A 19,626-nucleotide genomic window follows, 5' to 3' on the forward strand; every position below is an offset into this window, starting at 1 on the left:
TTAACCTTTCAGGTTGAGATGACCTTTCATCAAAGAAAGGGCTCAAAGTGTTATTTCATGAGGTAAGACTTCAAGTTGATGGCTTAATAGGTGGTTGATTGGTTATCATAATCAAGATCTTTTAAGTGTGGATACAGAGAAACCATTTAATCTGGTGGGGATTGAAGCAGCAGAGGGCATAATCTTAAAATTTGAGTTAGGTCATTGAGAAATTAAATCCATTCATGCAAAGAGCAGTGAAGAAGTACAATTCACTCCTCCAAGAGACAGTAAATGCCAAACTGAAATTTTGAAGATGGAGGCTTTTGATGGGTAAGGACACCAAAGATGATGGAACAAAGTCAAATGAATGGAATTCAGGGTTACAGATTAACCATAATCTAATAGAATGGCAAAACAAGCTCCAGCAACATGGAGCAAAGGTAGGCAAAACAAAGGGCCAGACATGTGTCCAAGCTGACCAAAGTTCAAAGGGATAGACTAGTGAGCTGTATCAGGGTGCGTAATGAAATAAATCTGAAGATTTATAGGTGCCAATGAGATCAAGGACAAATAGAAATTTATCAAATTTCTTTCTCTTGCAAATGTTGACATTTTGTGCCTTTCATCAGTCCCTGCCAATTTTACACCATAGGAAAACTCCTAGTTTCATTTTTTAAAAAGGCTAAAGTCTCTTAAAACTCAGCTGAAGACTTGCTAAAAAGTATTTCTCAATAGCTTTTGGGATCATTGAGGGGGAAAAGCAGGAAAACCTATTGCAATGATACTACTTACAAATGACATGATGGTAAGCTTTGACAGAATCACCTGATCTATAATGTCTATACCCAGGCAGCACAGAATGCATAATTCTGTAGCAATTGATATGTCTTTAAAGTCACAAATTGGGTTAGTTTAGCTTTTGAAAGCAAATCGGAGCTGGTTGGTCCCAACAGATTAATTCACAATCAGACTGGTTTTCCTCCTTTTCCCAAATGGGTGCCAGAAACTTGCTTGCATGGCAGCTACAGTGTTCTCAAAACTTACTTTTATGTAGCAGCAAATTGGTTAATGTGTTGGATTTTAATTACAGGTTTAGTTTTGTTAATAGATTACTAGGATGGGGAAATTTATACTGGGGTTGTCCTATTGACCCACCGTTCTTTGTTCTGATCTCATGATATTGTTCACAGTAAGTCAGATGATGCACTACTTTGGCATGCACCATGCAAATAGTGTTCTGCTGGAAGGTGGGGTAGTATCCAGATCAAGGCCACAAATTTCAAACAATAATTAAAAATCCACCACATATCCTTCAGACTTACCACTTAATTTTATGGTCAGGAACTCTGCAAATTAGAATGTGCTTGTCAGTTTACATTTCCAACTCAGGAGGTATGATAAAATTGTGTCACATCTGCAATAGCGTAGAATCTGCAGTGATGCCCGTAGATACAAGTGCACCATTTCTAATACGTTACCAGCTTCACAAAGATGACCATGTTAGATGTGATTCTGCGGTTGGGCAGCACTTTCTGAACAATCCAAGTGCGCTGCTAGTTGCACTAAGCCAATTTAACGTAATTATTTAAATTTGTAACATGGCTCATTTACATATGCTGGAAGTGGTATACATTCATACAAAGGGAGCAAAAGGATTATGTGTAAGCAATGCAGCCTGCTTTAATGACGATCCTCCGGTGGCTCTGACATCCACCATTATGAAGTGTTTTAAAAGGTTAGTCATGGCACAAATCAATTCCTGCCTCCCAGAATGCCTGGATCCACCACAGTTTGCCCATTGCCGCAACAAAGAACAAAGAACAGTACAGCACAGGAAACAGGCCCTTTGGCCCTCCAAGCCTGTGCCGCTCCTTGGTCCAACTAGACCAATCGTTCGTATCCCTCCATTCCCAGGCTGCTCATGTGACTATCCAGGTAAGTCTTAAACGATGTCAGCGTGCCTGCCTCCACCACCCTACTTGGCAGCACATTCCAGGCCCCCACCACCCTCTGTGTAAAAAACGTCCCTCTGATGTCTGAGTTATACTTCGCCCCTCTCAGCTTGAGCCCGTGACCCCTCGTGATCGTCACCTCCAACCTGGGAAAAAGCTTCCCACTGTTTACCCTATCTATACCCTTCATAATCTGGTATACCTCTATTAGATCTCCCCTCATTCTCCGTCTTTCCAAGGAGAACAACCCCAGTCTACCCAATCTCTCCTCATAGCTAAGACCCTCCATACCAGGCAACATCCTGGTAAACCTTCTCTGCACTCTCTCCAATGCCTCCACGTCCTTCTGGTAGTGCGGCGACCAGAACTGGACGCAGTACTCCAAATGTGGCCTAACCAGCGTTCTATACAGCTGCATCATCAGACTCCAGCTTTTATACTCTATACCCCGTCCTATAAAGGCAAGCATACCATATGCCTTCTTCACCACCTTCTCCACCTGTGTTGCCACCTTCAAGGATTTGTGGACTTGCACGCCTAGGTCCCTCTGTGTTTCTATACTCCTGATGACTCTGCCATTTATTGTATAACTCCTCCCTACATTATTTCTTCCAAAATGCATCACTTCGCATTTATCCGGATTAAACTCCATCTGCCACCTCTCCGCCCAATTTTCCAGCCTATCTATATCCTGCTGTATTGCCCGACAATGCTCTTCGCTATCCGCAATTCCAGCCATCTTCGTGTCATCCGCAAACTTGCTGATTACACCAGTTACACCTTCTTCCAAATCATTTATATATATCACAAATAGCAGAGGTCCCAGTACAGAGCCCTGCGGAACACCACTGGTCACAGACCTCCAGCCGGAAAAAGACCCTTCGACCACTACCCTCTGTCTCCTATGGCCAAGCCAGTTCTCCACCCATCTAGCCACTTCTCCTTGTATCCCATGAGCCTTAACCTTCTTAACCAACCTGCCATGTGGGACTTTGTCAAATGCCTTACTGAAATCCATATAGACGACATCCACGGCCCTTCCTTCATCAACCGTTTTTGTCACTTCCTCAAAAAACTCCACCAAATTTGTAAGGCACGACCTCCCTCTTACAAAACCATGCTGTCTGTCACTAATGAGATTGTTCCGTTCTAAATGCACATACATCCTGTCTCTAAGAATCCTCTCCAACAACTTCCCTACCACGGACGTCAAGCTCACCGGCCTATAATTTCCTGGGTTATCCCTGCTACCCTTCTTAAACAACGGGACCACATTCGCTATCCTCCAATCCTCAGGGACCTCACCCGTGTCCAAAGAAGCGACAAAGATTTCCGTCAGAGGCCCAGCAATTTCACCTCTCGTCTCCCTGAGCAGTCGAGGATAGATGCCATCAGGCCCTGGGGTTTTGTCAGTTTTAATGTTCCCTAAAAAACCTAACACTTCCTCTCTTGTAATGGAGATTTTCTCTAACGGGTCAACACCTCCCTCCGAGACACTCCCGGTTAACACGCCCCTCTCCTTCGTGAATACCGATGCAAAGTATTCATCCACAGCAGATGCCATCTCCCTGGCCCTACACTCAACCCTGGAACACTTAGATAACAAAGACACCTATGGCAGTGCCCAGGGAGCAGGGCTTAGGGGGCGGTGGGGGGTCCCGCTGCCACACTGCAGACAGGATTGGTTGCGGCAGGAGGGAGGCCAGCGATCAGTGGGGGGAGGGGTAAAGTTAGCCAGGGGCACCTTGGCACTGCCATCGGGCATGAGGCAGTGCCCGGGGGGGGGGGGGGCTTAGGGGGCAATCAGTGGGGGTGGGGAGTCAGACTGGGATCAGGCCATGGGGGGCAGCACTGCAGGGGTCCCGGGCTCACCAGCAATTTAGCTGGCCAGCGAACGGGATGCTGACAATTCAGGGACATGCGCATGTGCAGAGGCCCGCTGGTTTCAACCTCTCGGGTGGGAATCGGCCCCGCTCCTTGAAATTTAATAATATTCACGGTGGTGGCCTCTGCAGTGCACAGAACATAGGAGATTAATCTCTGAACTACCACTGAAAAAACCAGCGTGAATCACTCCAGTTTTCCTGCAAGTTCATCACGTAGAATTCTTTTGGGAGAATTCCGGATGGAGAATCCGGTGAGCTGGTGCGACGACAATAACTTCTCCCTCAAAGTCAACAAAACAAAGGAGATTGTCATCGACTTCAGGAAGCATAGTGGAGGTTATACCCCTGCCTACATCAATGGGGACGAAGTAGAAACGGTCGAGAGCTTCAAGTTTTTAGGGGTCCAGATCACCAACAACCTGTCTTGGTCCCTCCATGTGGACACTATAGTTAAGAAAGCCCACCAATGCCTCTACTTTCTCAGGAGACTAAGGAAATTTGACAGGTCCGCTACAACTCTCACCAACTTCTACAGATGCACCATAGGAAGCATTCTTTCTGGTTGTATCACAGCTTGGTATGGCCCCTGCTCTGTCCAAGACCACAAGAAACTACATAGGGTCGTGAATGAAGCCCAGTCCATCACTCAAACCAGCCTCCCATCCATTGATACTGTCTACACTTTCTACTGCCTTGGAAAAGCAGCCAGTATAATCAAGGACCCCACGCACCCCAGACATTCTCTCTTCTACCTTCTTCTGTCGGGAAAAAGATACAAAAGTCTGAGATCACATTCCAACTGACTCAAAAACAGCTTCTTCCCTGCTTTTCAGAGTTTTGTTTGGACCTACCTCGCATTAAGTTGATCTTTCTCGACACCCTAGCTATGACTGTAACACTACATTCTGCACTCTCTCCTTTCCTCCCCTATGTACGGTATGCTTTGTCTGTGTAGCGTGCAAGAAACAATACTTTTCACTGCATACTAACATATGTGACAATAATAAATCAAATCAAATCGTGTTCATTGCAATTCAGAGCACGTGTTGTGTTATTGGGCTGAACTTTACTGTCCCCCAGGAGGTGTGGAAGATGACGGGCCCAGTGTGGAGAATGGAGACGGACCCAGAATAGAGGAGAGCGGGAGGAGGGCAATAAACCCAGTCAGGAGCAGTGCAGAGGAGGGTTGCAAACCTAGTGTGGAGCAGCACATGAGGAGATTGGCGAACCCAGGGCAAAGCAGAAAGGAGGGCAAATGAACCCGGAGTGGAGCAGTGCAGGAGGAGGGTGCGAACCCAATGTAGAGCAGTGCGGGTGTGTCCACAGCGCATGGTCGGCACTCAAGGCCACCATAATCAGCACCTGTGAAGAGATGCCTGGTCATTTGACGGGGAAAACAAAGGTTGGTTCGATGAGAACAACCAGGAGGTCCAGTTGCTGATGAGCTGCAAAGCTTTTCTGAACCTGAAACTGCAACCCAACTCAACTCAACTCAACAGCAAAGGAGCAGCTCTGCAGATGACTGAAGGCCGAGGTCCAGGAAAAAATCTGCAACCTAAAGAACAGGTGGTGGTTGGTGAAAGCGCAGGAGATCCAGCAGTTAGCTGACAACCATGATGTGCAAGCTTTCTTTAGTGCAGTCAAGACCACACCACCCACAGCCTAAGTGTCCAAGGTCATAGCTGGCCAAGAACAGAGTAAGACAAAGGTCCTGTCCCTGTCACAGAGCACTGTCCCCCAGTTATCAAAATCCATTACAAGGCCTTGAACAACATGGACCGCTTTCTATCTCATGGCAGCCTGTCAACAAGAACGGACATTGACAACGAGATTCAACACCACCTTCAGTGTCCCAGCAAAACCCTTAGTTGCCTGAGGAAATGAGTGTTTGAAGACCAGGACATCAGATCCAGCACCAAGTTCACGGAGCAGCAATGACATCCGCTCTCCTACGTGATTCAGAGGCACGGACTATGTACAAAAGGCACCTCTAAACCCTGGATAAATACCAACAGCGCTGCCTCCACAAGATCCTGCAAATTCATTGGCAGTATAGGTGCACCAATGTCAGTATGGTCGCTGAGGTCAACATACCTAGCACCGAAGTATTGACCACACTCGATCAGCTCCGCTGGGTGGGCCACCTTGTTGGCATCCCTGACATGAGACTCACAAAATAAGCACTCTACTCGGAGCTTCAACACAGCAAGCAAACTCCAGGAGGGCAGAGGAAACACTTAAAGGACACCATCAAAGTCTTCTTGAAAACGTGCAATATTCCCACTGACACCTGGGAATTCCTAGCTCAAGACTGTCCAAAGTGGAGGAAAAGCATCCGGGAAGGAGCTGAACACCTCCAGTTTCATCGCTGAGAGCAAGCTGAAGCCAAGTGTTGTTAGCAAAAGAAGCATGTGGCAACCGAGCCACCCCACCCACTTGCTCCTCTAACCACTCCAGACTATAGGTTGCACATTGGATTCCTCAGGCACCTAAGAACTCATTTTTATTGTGGAAGCAAGTCGACTCATCAACTCCGAGGGACTGTCTAAGGGAGAAAGACATAACCTTCAGTCAGATAACAGGAAGAAAGTTCACAGTACTGGCAACACTCTGGGAAAAAATGGTGTTGGTCAAGCGGTGCACCAGACATCTCCAGAGTCAAGGTTCTGTGGTAACGAGTAATGGTGATATGAAGCTGAAGCTAATGGCCTAGATGCCTGACAACTGTTGTCAGTGGAGCTATGCTGTCTGTTTTGTTCAGTGGGTAATGAATGGCAGTTACCATGAGGCTATATATGGCTCCTCACCAAGCACGCATTGGAAACAAACCACAATGCGGCCTCAGATCAAAGTTGCCAGATGGGTTCCTCAACAGAATCCCCACAGCCATTGAAGAAGAAATGGAAAGACTTCCTGAGGAGAACATGGAAATTGGACCCTGGACCCTGAACTGGCCACTGGGCCATTTCCATAGAAAATCCTGAGCTAGCCCCAGAAGTATCCACCATAAGCGGCTTTGAGTGATCCCCTGGACCACGCAAGATTGAAGATCCTGAGTTTAAGTATTAAATTTCAATATTAAACCAAAAAAACAAAACTTAGGCCCTCCGCTTGGAGTTAATGTTTGACAGGCAGATAAAACATCAAATCTCATGAAAAATGATATAATTTACAATCAGATTCAAGCATTGCCCCCTTACAAAAAAATTCAATTTCAGATTGACAGAGCAAATTTTCATTGAGTTTATTAAACCCGAGTTGCATTTTATACTGAGATTAGGGAGCACATTCAACCCAAAAATATTGAGTGGATCTCTGAAATTTCTTACCTCAATATTATAAACCTTGCAGCTTTGCATCCAGTTTTCAGTGGAAAAGGTTACATTGACTCTTTGTTCAGGTCCCTTCTACAAAAATAAGACTAGAGTAAGATCCTTCATTCAAAGTTTCATGTATTTCCAGAGTTGCTGTCATCTCTAGACCTTCCATTGTGTTTTCTGGAAAAAGGATATAATGCTCCAATCATAGGCACAAGCATATTGATACAGTGGTTAGCACTGCTGCTTCTCAGTGCCAGAGACCCAAGTTCGATTCCAGCCTTGGATGACTGTTTTGAAGGGGGGCTGGGTAAGCTGCTCTTTTGGAGGGTTGGCACTGTAGGGGTTCTATAATCTCACCTGCCTCACAAAAATAATTAAACTTTATCCATGGTTAACTCCATCCCAAAGTTGCTTAAAGAGCAATGTCTTCATGAGTAGCAAATGTTACAGATTAGTCATTATCTCATTAAGTAACAAAACAGGTGTGAGGGGCTGAATGGCCTACTCACCTGAGTGAAAGTTAAAGTTCTGTCAAAATATACAAGATCACATGTACATGATATCACCATGATTCTGGTTCCTTGTCCCCAGATGCAAAAAAGGGTCAAACATTATTTAATTAAACACTTCACTAAAAAGGGATTCTCAGTTGTCCTTAATTCTCTTCTAGGTGGCTGGAACATGTTCAAAATAAATGAATGGAATTTGGTAATAGTTGAACTTGAAATTAAAAATTATGAATCTGAATTAGGAATATGGTGTGACTATCAGAATACTCTTTCATCCATGACAAATCTTGAAGTTTAAAAAAAAATAACATTCTACATAATAATAATTAAAAATAAATATTAAAAATAACATTCTACACAACTACATATTTACAGTGGAATCAAGAGGTAATTTTATTTCAAATTTTATTTTATGCTGGCAGATTGACAAGCAGAGTATTTCATTGAGCTGATAAAGTGCAACAGAACCATTGAATCAACTGCAGAGATAAACACAAGCTAACTTATCAAATGAAGATCAGTAATACTAGCACTGTTGGAGAAAAGAGAAATCACCACATCTTTAGACCATTGCTCCTACTAAATAAGTAAATCTTTTGCAAAGGGAAAACAACTGTAAATACAAATGGCAGGATTTTCCGCGCCCCGATGGCGTGGCCTGCAGTAGCGGAACCAACCTGCCATGGCGGAGAGAGATTTCCATTTCCCGCTACTGTTAACCAGGAAACCCGAACTGGGTGTCGCCGGCAGCGGAACTGGAAGATCTCACCGGCGAGAAAGGCCAGCAAATTCCGGTCATTATAACCAAAGGAAAAAAGACAGGCTAATTTATGATGTAAGGTCTTCATCTGAAACACTAACCAATCTTTTATCTTTTCAGATACTGATTGAGCAATTTTGGATATCTATACATACTCTCCCCATTCTAGAATTTGAAAATCTAAAGCTTTTCTTTTTGCAAACAAATCTTCTGATTGTGTTAAAATAAATGCAAAGGCATCATAAAAACCAGCGCAAAATTTTACCTTCAAGATACATAGTTGATCACAGAGCTTGTCATCTGAACCATGACTACGCAAACAGACATTGTATTTGTCCGCGTACTTTCCAGCCTGGAAGAAGATGGTTGTCATCATCTCACTTTTGATGTATGTGATATTGGGGTTCCATACACTCCCTGTTGGCAGTAAATGCAGACAGTGAGAAAATAACAAAACCTTTCTCAATAAAAGTATCTGCCAAATAACTAGTTACTATATGTGATATTGCCAAAATCCAAATTCCCCCATGTCTTTTCGCCCTGCCCTGTTTGACCTACATCCCCGACCAAGCAATGACCATAATATTGAGCAAATTACTGTAATCAGACATTATGGGACGGACCTTCATTTGAGTTAGGACCCCAGCCTCAAGATATTTTCTGGGTCGATCCTGCACAGCTTTAGTATGACAAACATTTGTGATTTTTTTAAATTAGTGGCTAGAGAGCAGAGATAGGATGAAAAGAGGATAAGAAGTGGGGGGGGGGGGGGGAAAGAGTAGGTGAGGTAGAAGATGAGAGAGGTGCAGGGGGGGCGGGGGGGGGGGGAGAGAAGTGGAGCAAGTGCAAATTTGCCAAGTGAACTTTGAAGTAAACTTCACTCACCTCTACGTTTGCAGATCTCTGTGTACTTGATTAGGTCATCCTTACAATCTGCAAAAAATATATTCACATTAGCTTGCCCACTACCAGGATAAAAGCAAATTATAAACTGCTCTGAAACTTTGCAAAATGGAAACAAAATGCTGTTATACTGAACTTAGTTGCCTGCATTCAATTCACAACTGGGCCTTAAAAGGACTACACTTGGGATTCCCCTCATCTGGGAGTCTGCTCCCATCAAGTATCATTCAAAACTTTTCATTCTGATTAATCACTCGGCGAAAGAAATGTGGACATCTGCGCTCTCTCTCAATTCCTATTCCGCATTTCTCTCTCTGTTAATCATAGCTATTTGAGATACTTGCTTGCATAAATGCAACACAGAAGCTAGATTGAAAGATGGTGCTCATATATTACAATTGCATTTGCAAAATTACTACAAGATTGGACGATACATGTGAATCTTCCCTGTCACTTGTTAACTTAATCTCAAACTTTCTAAATCGCTAAATCCAATCCACTCAAGCACTGACTCTAAAATCTCTGGAAATAGTCTATTCCATATCGGTGAAAGAAAGTAAACTATGAGATCAAGGAAAACCCCAAGGCTTTTTACTCTTATGTGAGGAATAAAAGAATGACCAGGGTGAGGTTGGGACCGGTCAAGGACGGCAGTGGGAATTTGTGCATGGAGTCAGAAGAGATAGGCGAGGTGATGAATGAATACTTTTCTTCGGTGTTCACCAAGGAGAGGGGCCATGTTTTTGAGGAAGAGAGGGTGTCATAAGAACATAAGAAATAGGAGCAGGAGTAGGCCATCTAGCCCCGCGAGCCTGCCCCGCCATTCAATAAGATCATGGCTGATCTGACGTGGATCAGTACCACTTACCCGCCTGATCCCCATAACCCTTAATTCCCTTACCGCTCAGGAATCCATCCATCCGCGCTTTAAACATATTCAGCGAGGTAGCCTCCACCACCTCAGCGGGCAGAGAATTCCAGAGATTCACCACCCTCTGGGAGAAGAAGTTCCTCCTCAACTCTGTCTTAAACCGACCCCCCTTTATTTTGAGGCTGTGTCCTCTAGTTTTAACTTCCTTACTAAGTGGAAAGAATCTCTCCGCCTCCACCCTATCCAGCCCCCGCATTATCTTATAAGTCTCCATAAGATCCCCCCTCATCCTTCTAAACTCGAACGAGTACAAACCCAATCTCCTCAGCCTCTCCTCATAATCCAAACCCCTCATCTCCGGTATCAACCTGGTGAACCTTCTCTGCACTCCCTCCAATGCCAATATATCCTTCCTCATATAAGGGGACCAATACTGCACACAGTATTCCAGCTGCGGCCTCACCAATGCCCTGTACAGGTGCATCAAGACATCCCTGCTTTTATATTCTATCCCCCTCGCAATATAGGCCAACATCCCATTTGCCTTCTTGATCACCTGTTGTACCTGCAGACTGGGCTTTTGCGTCTCATGCACAAGGACCCCCAGGTCCCTTTGCACGGTAGCATGTTTTAATTTGTTTCCATTGAGATAGTAATCCCATTTGTTATTATTTCCTCCAAAGTGTATAACCTCGCATTTATCAACGTTATACTCCATTTGCCATATCCTCGCCCACTCACTCAGCCTGTCCAAATCTCTCTGCAGATCTTCTCCGTCCTCCACACGATTCACTTTTCCACTTATCTTTGTGTCGTCTGCAAACTTCGTTACCCTACACTCCGTCCCCTCCTCCAGATCATCTATATAAATGGTAAACAGTTGCGGCCCGAGTACCGATCCCTGCGGCACGCCACTAGTTACCTTCCTCCAACCGGAAAAACACCCATTTATTCCGACTCTTTGCTTCCTGTCGGATAGCCAGTCCCCAATCCACTTTAACACACTACCCCCAACTCCGTGTGCCCTAATCTTCTTCAGCAGCCTTTTATGGGGCACCTTATCAAACGCCTTTTGGAAATCCAAAAACACCGCATCCACCGGTTCTCCTCCATCAACCGCCCTAGTCACATCTTCATAAAAATCCAACATGTTCGTCAAGCACGACTTTCCCCTCATGAATCCATGCTGCGTCTGATTGATCGAACCATTTCTATCCAGATGCCCTGCTATCTCCTCTTTAATAATGGATTCCAGCATTTTCCCTACTACAGACGTTAAGCTGACCGGCCTATAGTTACCCGCCTTTTGTCTCCTTCCTTTTTTAAACAGCGGCGTAACATTAGCCGTTTTCCAATCAACCGGCACTACCCCAGAATGCAACGAGTTTTGATAAATAATCACTAACGCATCCACTATTACCTCTGACATTTCTTTCAATACCCTGGGATGCATTCCATCCGGACCCGGGGACTTGTCCACCTTCAGTCCCATTAGTCTACCCAGCACTGCCTCTCTGGTAACATTAATCGTATTAAGTATTTCTCCTGCTGCCAACCCTCTATCGTTAATATTTGGCAAACTATTTGTGTCCTCCACCGTGAAGACCGACACAAAAAACGTATTTAAAGACTCAGCCATATCCTCATTTCCCACTATTAACTCCCCCCTCTCGTCCTCCAAGGGTCCAACATTCACTCTAGCCACTCTATTCCTTTTTATATATTTATAAAAACTTTTACTATCATTTTTTATATTAATTGCTAGCCTAGCTTCATAGTCTATCCTTCCTTTCTTTATCGCTTTCTTAGTCTCTTTGTTGTTTCTTAAATTTTTCCCAATCACTTGTTTCTCCACTATTTTTGGCCACTCTGTACGCAGCTGTTTTTATTTTAATACTCTCCTTTATTTCCTTCGTTATCCACGGCTGGTTCTCCCTTTTCTTACAATCCTTGTTTTTTGCTGGAATATATTTTTGCTGAGAACTGAAAAGGATCTCCTTAAAAATCCTCCACTGTTCCTCAGCTATCCTACCTGCCAGCCTGCTCTCCCAGTCTACCTTAGCCAATTCATCCCTCATCCTATCATATTTCCCTCTGTTCAAACAGAGGACACTGGTTTGAGACCAAACTTTCTCCTCTTCCATCTGAATCAGAAATTCGACCATATTGTGGTCACTAGACCCAAGAGAGTCCTTCACAATAAGATCCTTAATTCTACCTACCTCGTTACACAATACCAGATCCAAAATAGCTCGTTCCCTCGTCGGTTCCGTAACATGCTGTTCAAGGAAACTATCCCGACAGCATTCTAAGAACTCTTCCTCCATTCCACCCTTACCGACTTGAGTCTGCCAGTCAATGTGCATGTTGAAGTCCCCCATGATTATTGCCGTTCCGTTTTTACACGCATCCCTTATCTGCTTGTTTACAGCCCTCCCTACCTCAACATTATTATTTGGGGGCCTATATACCACACCTACTAGTGTCTTTCTCCCTCTACTATTCCTCATCTCTACCCATAATGATTCCACGTTTTGTTCCTCAGAGCCTATGTCATCCCTCAGTACTACCCTGATATTATCTCTTATTAATAGCGCGACCCCACCACCTTTTCCTTCCTGTCTATTCTTCCTAAACGCCTGATACCCCTGGATATTCATCTCCCAGTCCTGGTCACCTTTCAGCCACGTTTCTGTAATGGCCACTAGATCGTACCCACTTGTGCTGATTTGCACCATCAACTCATTCACCTTGTTCCGAATGCTTCGTGCATTCAGGCAAAGTGTCCTTATTCCAGCTTTTATCTGGACCCGCTTTGATGAGTCGCGAACACCCTCTCCCTCTACTCCCTTATCTAAATTACCGCCTTCATTCACTTGCACCCTCTCCTCTCCCATTAATTTTGTAATTCCCCTTACCCCTGCATCCTCCCCCCCATCAATTAGTTCCTTGATCCCAGTCAACTCTTCTAGCTCCCCTCCCCCCAACCTATCTAGTTTAAATTCTCCCCAGTAGCCTTAGCCAACCTACCGGCCAGGATATTGGTCCCCGTGTGATTCAAGTTCCACCCGTTTTTTGTATACAGATCACCCCTGCCCCTAAAGAGGTCCCAATGGTCCAGGAACCTGAATCCCTGCCCCCTGCACCAGTCCCTCAGCCACACATTCATCCTCCACCTCACTCCATTCCTGCCCTCACCTTCCCGTGGCACAGGCAGTAATGTTGAGATTACTACCTTTGCTTTCCTCTTTCTCAGCTGTCTCCCTAATTCCCTGTACTCCCTTTTCATGACCCCTTCTCCCTTCCTACCCACATCAGCGGTACCAATATGTACCGCTACCTCAGGCTCCTCTCCCTCCCACCTCAGGATTTCCGGGACGCGACTAGCGACATCCTGGATCCCGGCCCCAGGGAGGCAGACCACCATGCGAGAATCCCGCCTACCTCCGCAGAAACGCCTGTCTGTCCCCTTCACCATCGAGTCCCCGATTAATACCGCCTTCCTCCTCTTTTCCTTAGCCCTCTGAGTTACAGGGCTGGACTCCACTGCGGAGACACGGCCACTGCTGCTTCCCCCAGGCGGGCTGTCCCTCCCAGCAGTACTCAAGCAGGAGTACTTGTTGTGCAGGGGCAAATCCACCGGGGTGCTCTCAACCACCCTAGCCTTACCCTTCCTGGCCGTCACCCACTTGGCCTCTTCCCGTGGCCCTGGTGTGACCACCTGATGATAGCTCTTGTCTATCACCTCCTCATTCTCCCTCATCAGCCTAAGATCCTCGAGTTGTAGTTCCAGCTCCCTAACACGGTCTCTCAGGAACCGCAGCTCGACACACCCCTCACAGATGTGGATGTCCGGGAGGCCAGATGCCTCCAGGACCTCCCACATCCTACACTGGGAACAACACATTGGTTTCACACTCATACTGGACACTTTATGTCAAGTAAGACAGTGAAAAGTTAATAAGAGTGTAAGGAAACAAAAACTCACCCCTGCTCGTCCAAGCCCTGTGAGCCAAAGCCCTGACAGCTCACTCAACTTCCCACTCACTCTGCTGCCCGCTACGATGTTGCCCGCTGTATACTTTGGTGCACTTTTAAACCCTCCAAAAACTTCCCCTGGCCACTCCTGGCCTGACTTCCGGTTTTGAAAAAAACCTCCGATTTTAAACCCAAAATTAACTGAAAAAATAAATAATTAATTACAGTCAGCAAATCCACTCTCTTACCCTCAGCCTGCTCCTGGGAACAATGAAGCTGAACCTCCAAGGTAAGCCCTTTTTAAACCCTCCAAAAACTTCCCCTGGCCACTCCTGGCCTGACTTCCGGTTTTGAAAAAAACCTCCGATTTTAAACCCAAAATTAACTGAAAAAATAAATAATTAATTACAGTCAGCAAACTCACTCTCTTACCCTCAGCCTGCTCCTGGGAACAATGAAGCTGAACCTCCAAGGTAAGCCCTTTTTAAACCCTCCAAAAACTTCCCCTGGCCAGACTTCCGGTTTTGAAAAAAACCTCCGATTTTAAACCCAAAATTAACTGAAAAAATAAATAATTAATTACAGTCAGCAAACCCACTCTCTTACCCTCAGCCTGCTCCTGGGAACAATGAAGCTGAACCTCCAAGGTAAGCCCTTTTTAAACCCTCCAAAAACTTCCCCTGGCCACTCCTGGCCTGACTTCCGGTTTTGAAAAAAAAACAACCTCCGATTTTAAACCCAAAATTAACTGAAAAAATAAATAATTAATTACAGTTAGCAAACCCACTCTCTTACCCTCAGCCTGCTCCTGGGAACAATGTCACAGGCTGATAGGCTGGAGGAAGTAGATGTTCGGAGCGAAGATGTACTAGCAATTTTGAATAAACTGAAGGTTGATAAGTCCCCTGGGCCTGATGAAATATACCCTAGGATTCTTTGGGAGGCAAGGGATGAGATTGCAGAGCCTTTGGCATTGATCTTTGGGTCCTCATTGTCCATGGGGGTGGTGCCAGAGGACTGGAGAGTGGCAAATGTTGTTCCTCTGTTTAAGAAAGGGAATAGAAATGACTCTGGTAATTATAGGCTGGTTAGTCTTACTTCGGTGGTCGGCAAGTTGATGGAAAAGGTCCTTAGGGATAGGAATTACGACCATTTAGAAAGATGCAGCTTAATCCGGGATAGTCAGCACGGATTTGTGAAGGGCAAGTCTTGCCTCACAAATTTGATAGAATTTTTTGAGGAGGTAACTAAGTGTGTTGATGAAGGTAGTGCAGTTGATGTCATATACATGGATTTTAGTAAGGTGTTTGATAAAGTCCCCCATGGTCGGCTTATGAAGAAAGTAAGGATGTGTGGGATAGAGGGAAGTTTGGCCGATTGGATAGGTAACTGGCTATCTAACAGAAGGCAGAGGGTGGTGGTGGATGGAAAATTTTCAGACTGGAAACCGGTTACCAGCGGAGTGCCACAGGGATCAGGCTTGGTCCTCTGCTATTTGTATTTTTTATAAATGACTTGGAGGAGGGGGCCGAAGGGTGGATCAGTAAATTTGCTGATGACACCAATATTGGAGGAGTAGTGGATGAGGTGGAGGTCTGTTGCAGGCTGCAAAGAGATATAGGTAGGATGCAGAGCTGGGCTGAAAAATGGCAAATGGAGTTTAACCCTGATAAATGCGAGGTGATTCATTTTGGTAGGACAAATTTGAATGTGGGTTACAGGGTCAAAGGTAGGGTTCTGAAGAATGTGGAGGAACAGAGAGATCTTGGAGTTCATATTCACAGATCTCTGAAGGTTGCCACTCAAGTGGATAGAGCCATGAAAAAGGCCTGTAGTGTGTTGGCGTTCATTAACAGGGGGTTTGAGTTTAAGAGCCATGGGGTTATGCTGCAACTGTATAGGACCTTGGTGAGACCACATTTGGAATATTGCGTGCAGTTCTGGTCACCTCACTATAAGAAGGATGTGGAGACACTGGAAAGAGTGCAAAGGAGATTTACCAGAATGCCAGGTTTGGACGGTAGGTCTTATGAGGAAAGGTTGAGGGAACTTGGGCTTTTCTCTTTGGAGCGGAGGAGGTTGAGAGGAGACTTGATAGAGGTTTATAAGATGATGAGGGGGATAGCTAGAGTGAACGTTCAAAGACTATTTCCTCGGGTGAATGGAGCGGTAACCAGGGGGCATAACTATAGGGTTCATGGTGGGAGATATAGGAAGGCTGTCCGAGGTAGGTTTTTTACTCAGAGAGTGGTTGGGGTGTGGAATGGACTGCCTGCAGGGATAGTGGAGTCAGAAACTTTAGGAACATTTAAGAAGCTATTGGATAGGCACATGGAGCACTTCGGGATGATAGGGAGTGGGATAGCTTGATCTGGGTTTCAAACAAAGCTCGACACAACATCGTGGGCCGAAGGGCCTGTTCTGTGCTGTACTGTTCTATGTTCTAAAAACTTCAATGAGGAAACAAAACATTTTCAGGAAAGATCCTGATCCCAGTGACTGAATTAACCATTAACTAGAATATTAGCCTACTCTGTTTTGATTCTTAACCTAGAATTAAAGAGTTTCACCACCAACACTTAATAACATTGAACATTATGAATAAATGAATTTACGTTTAATGTACATGTCTCTGATTTTTTGTTTAAAAATTGAATATTGACATAATTGTTGTTGTTTTGCAAGAGGTTCAGATCAAAACAGGGTAGAACTGAAATGCCACAACTACTATATAACTGTTAATAACAATCTAATGCTTAAGCAATCAGTAATTCCTCACAGCTAGCACCATGTGCAGTTTCAAGAACATACCAAATACTTCACAAAAAGTTATTATTGAGCAAACCATGTGCATCCTTTCAGCACGAGTCTTGGTAGAGACTTAGCAGATTGTTCACCTGGCCACAGGAGATTCACAACCCAATGAGATCTATGCAAGAAGGGCACATTGTGGGATTTGACATGAAGAAAGCAAAAGGGGTGACATTTTTCAGTAGTACCACCGCCAGTAGCAACTGCGTAGACGTACCAGGCACAGTAAAAGTGCATGCTGGACAATCATTGTCTTGATCAATGTTAGCTCTTGGTAAACTGCATGCAGAAACCCTGTACGTCTGCTCTGGTTCTGCCACAAGTCTCTCCAGTGAGAAGGTCCACTGCAAAAGAACAACAACTGCTTTCAGAAATGATTCTATACTCCTTATATATCCAGAACTTATATATCCAGTCCAAAGATGTGCGGTTTAGGTGGATTGGCCATGCTAAATTGATCCTAGTATCAGGGGGATTAGCAGGGTAAATACGTGGGATTACGGGAATAGGGCCTGGATGGGATTGTGGTCGGTGCAGACTCGGTGGGCCGAATGGCTTCCTTCTGCACGGTAGGGATTCTATGAAAACTGGAATAAGCAACTAAGATCAACTTTAATTGTTTCACTACTATTGTCTAAGTTAAGACTTTTTCATTGTTCAGGATGTCATACATGGCAGAAAAACCAAAATTTTAATCATCCCAAATATAGGTCATACACACAAAGCTCAACTGAAACATGCAGCAGACTCCTTTTTTTTTATTTGTTCCTGGGATGTGGACTTTACTTGCAATGGGTGCATGAGCCTTGAACTGTTGCAGTCAATATGGCGTAGATACAGCCACAGTGCTATCAGGAAGGGTGTTTGAGGATTATGACCCAGCAACAATGAAGTAATGGTGATGTAGTTCCCAGTCAGGAGGGTGAGAGACTGGGAGGAAATTTACAGGTGGTGGTTTTTCTGTGTGTCGGCTGCCCTTGTTCTAGCTGGGAAAAGTAATTGGTTTGGAAGGAATTGACGTGCTCTGTAGATGGTCCCAGGGTTAACCATACAGACAGTTCATTCGATTTTAGCTTTCAAACCCACAATTTCAACCACTGAGAAGGACAAGGCTCACAGATGCATAGAAACATCAGCACCTCTTAAGTTGTCCCCGCAAGTGACACATTATCCCAAATGGACAGATATCATGCTCACCGACTAAAAATCTGGAAATATCGTACCCAATAATGTGCTGAAGGGTCTTTCCTGCGCCGTACGATTCTAACATCATGAGAACATGTGAACAGCAGTTTGAATAAGGCAGCTCAGCACCAATTTTTTGAAGGCAGTATAGTGGTAGGGAGAGCAAATAAATGTTGGTCTACAAGCAACACACACATCTCAAAATTGAATTTTAAAAAGTCGCACTTTCACTGGGACAGATTCCTGCTCTGCTACTGTCACAGCTGCTGGAGTCCATTCCAGCTCTCACTATACTGCTGTCACCCCCCTCTGTAGCCAAAAAGGCTTCTTCTTAGTTTCACGGCCTGCATGCATCAAATCCCTTCCTTCATCATTCCAGATATTCAGCCCAAATCTTGAAGTCTGTTTTTAGTGGTCAAACAGCCCTCAGCCTCTATGTTCACAACTCTAATGCACTACATGGGCTGGTGCTGTGTTTGCCAACCTACAGGCTTCAGATCATACGAGACTTAGTCAGCAATGGAAAATGCAAACACAGAAAACCTGAGCTGTAACATCTACAGGGCTTTTTGTGGTACATACCTTCTCTCCTCTTGGATTTACTTGGCTGCTTATCTTCTTATTAAATCGGTATTGAACACATCTTTCCTCTCCATTGCTCTGCTTTTTCGCAGAGATCGCAACTCCTTGAGAATACCTTATACTGGCTGCAAAACCCAAAGGTACCAAACTGGTTAAGGTGTGTAGCAAAATCAAAACTGAATTCAGCGTGCGGAGGTTTAAGGATGCTTTTATTAAACCAGGATGAAATTTGTACTCATTACAGTGAGAGGCATCAGTGCACTAGTAATTTTTTTTCTCACATTGTGGCCCGAGGGTCAGCATCTCGTGCATCACATAGTCACACAGTCCACATATATGGGTGATATAATCAACACAGCGGGATAGAGTTTCTGCTTTGATGTAATCAGTGGCCAGAGTACAAATTACACCCAAGATTACCATTCTAAGGTGTGTTTTGTTTCCACCCACTAGAGTTTACATTCAAACTATTTTGCAAATTGGTAAACGTAAAATCCTCCAGGAGAGTGCACATTTGGGCAGTGTGAACAGAATTTTTAAAACAAGTACATAAAAAAATTCCTTGATACAGTTAAGTGCAACTTGGTGCAGTTTAATTAATAGAGTTGAAAATGAATTTATTACAAAAATAATGGCCACAACTTTCACCCCACGTCACACCCAGCGCACAACAGGTCAGAGTGGAGCAGGGCCAGAGAATTGTGGGCGAGTGGTTTATTTAGCATGTTCTGCGCCGGCGCTAAACCTTAGCAATATCTTCCCACCACTGCTCCCGGACATAATCTGGTTCCCACCCGAAAAGGGCAGGAACGAGATCAACATATTTAAATGAGTATTGAAATATGTTGAGTCCGTTCGATGCTGGATCATCCCTGCTCCCGGGATTT

General features: G+C 44.7%; 1 protein-coding gene across 4 annotated transcripts in view; it reads right to left on the reverse strand.

Annotated features, from left to right (window-relative positions):
• Positions 1-19,626, reverse strand: part of LOC144498637 (interleukin-17 receptor A-like) — a 47,814-nt gene that overhangs the window by 19,726 nt on the left and 8,462 nt on the right. For all 4 annotated transcript variants that reach the window (XM_078220058.1, XM_078220056.1, XM_078220057.1 and 1 more), the window contains 5 exons: positions 18,740-18,864; positions 17,190-17,316; positions 9,295-9,342; positions 8,675-8,826; positions 7,150-7,227 (listed from right to left, as the gene is read on the reverse strand). In XM_078220058.1, the coding sequence (XP_078076184.1) occupies positions 7,150-7,227; positions 8,675-8,826; positions 9,295-9,342; positions 17,190-17,316; positions 18,740-18,864 (530 nt within the window). The remainder of the gene's footprint in view (positions 1-7,149; positions 7,228-8,674; positions 8,827-9,294; positions 9,343-17,189; positions 17,317-18,739; positions 18,865-19,626) is intronic.

This window comes from Mustelus asterias, chromosome 9 (assembly GCF_964213995.1).
Source record: "Mustelus asterias chromosome 9, sMusAst1.hap1.1, whole genome shotgun sequence".
Classification (NCBI taxonomy): domain Eukaryota; kingdom Metazoa; phylum Chordata; class Chondrichthyes; order Carcharhiniformes; family Triakidae; genus Mustelus; species Mustelus asterias.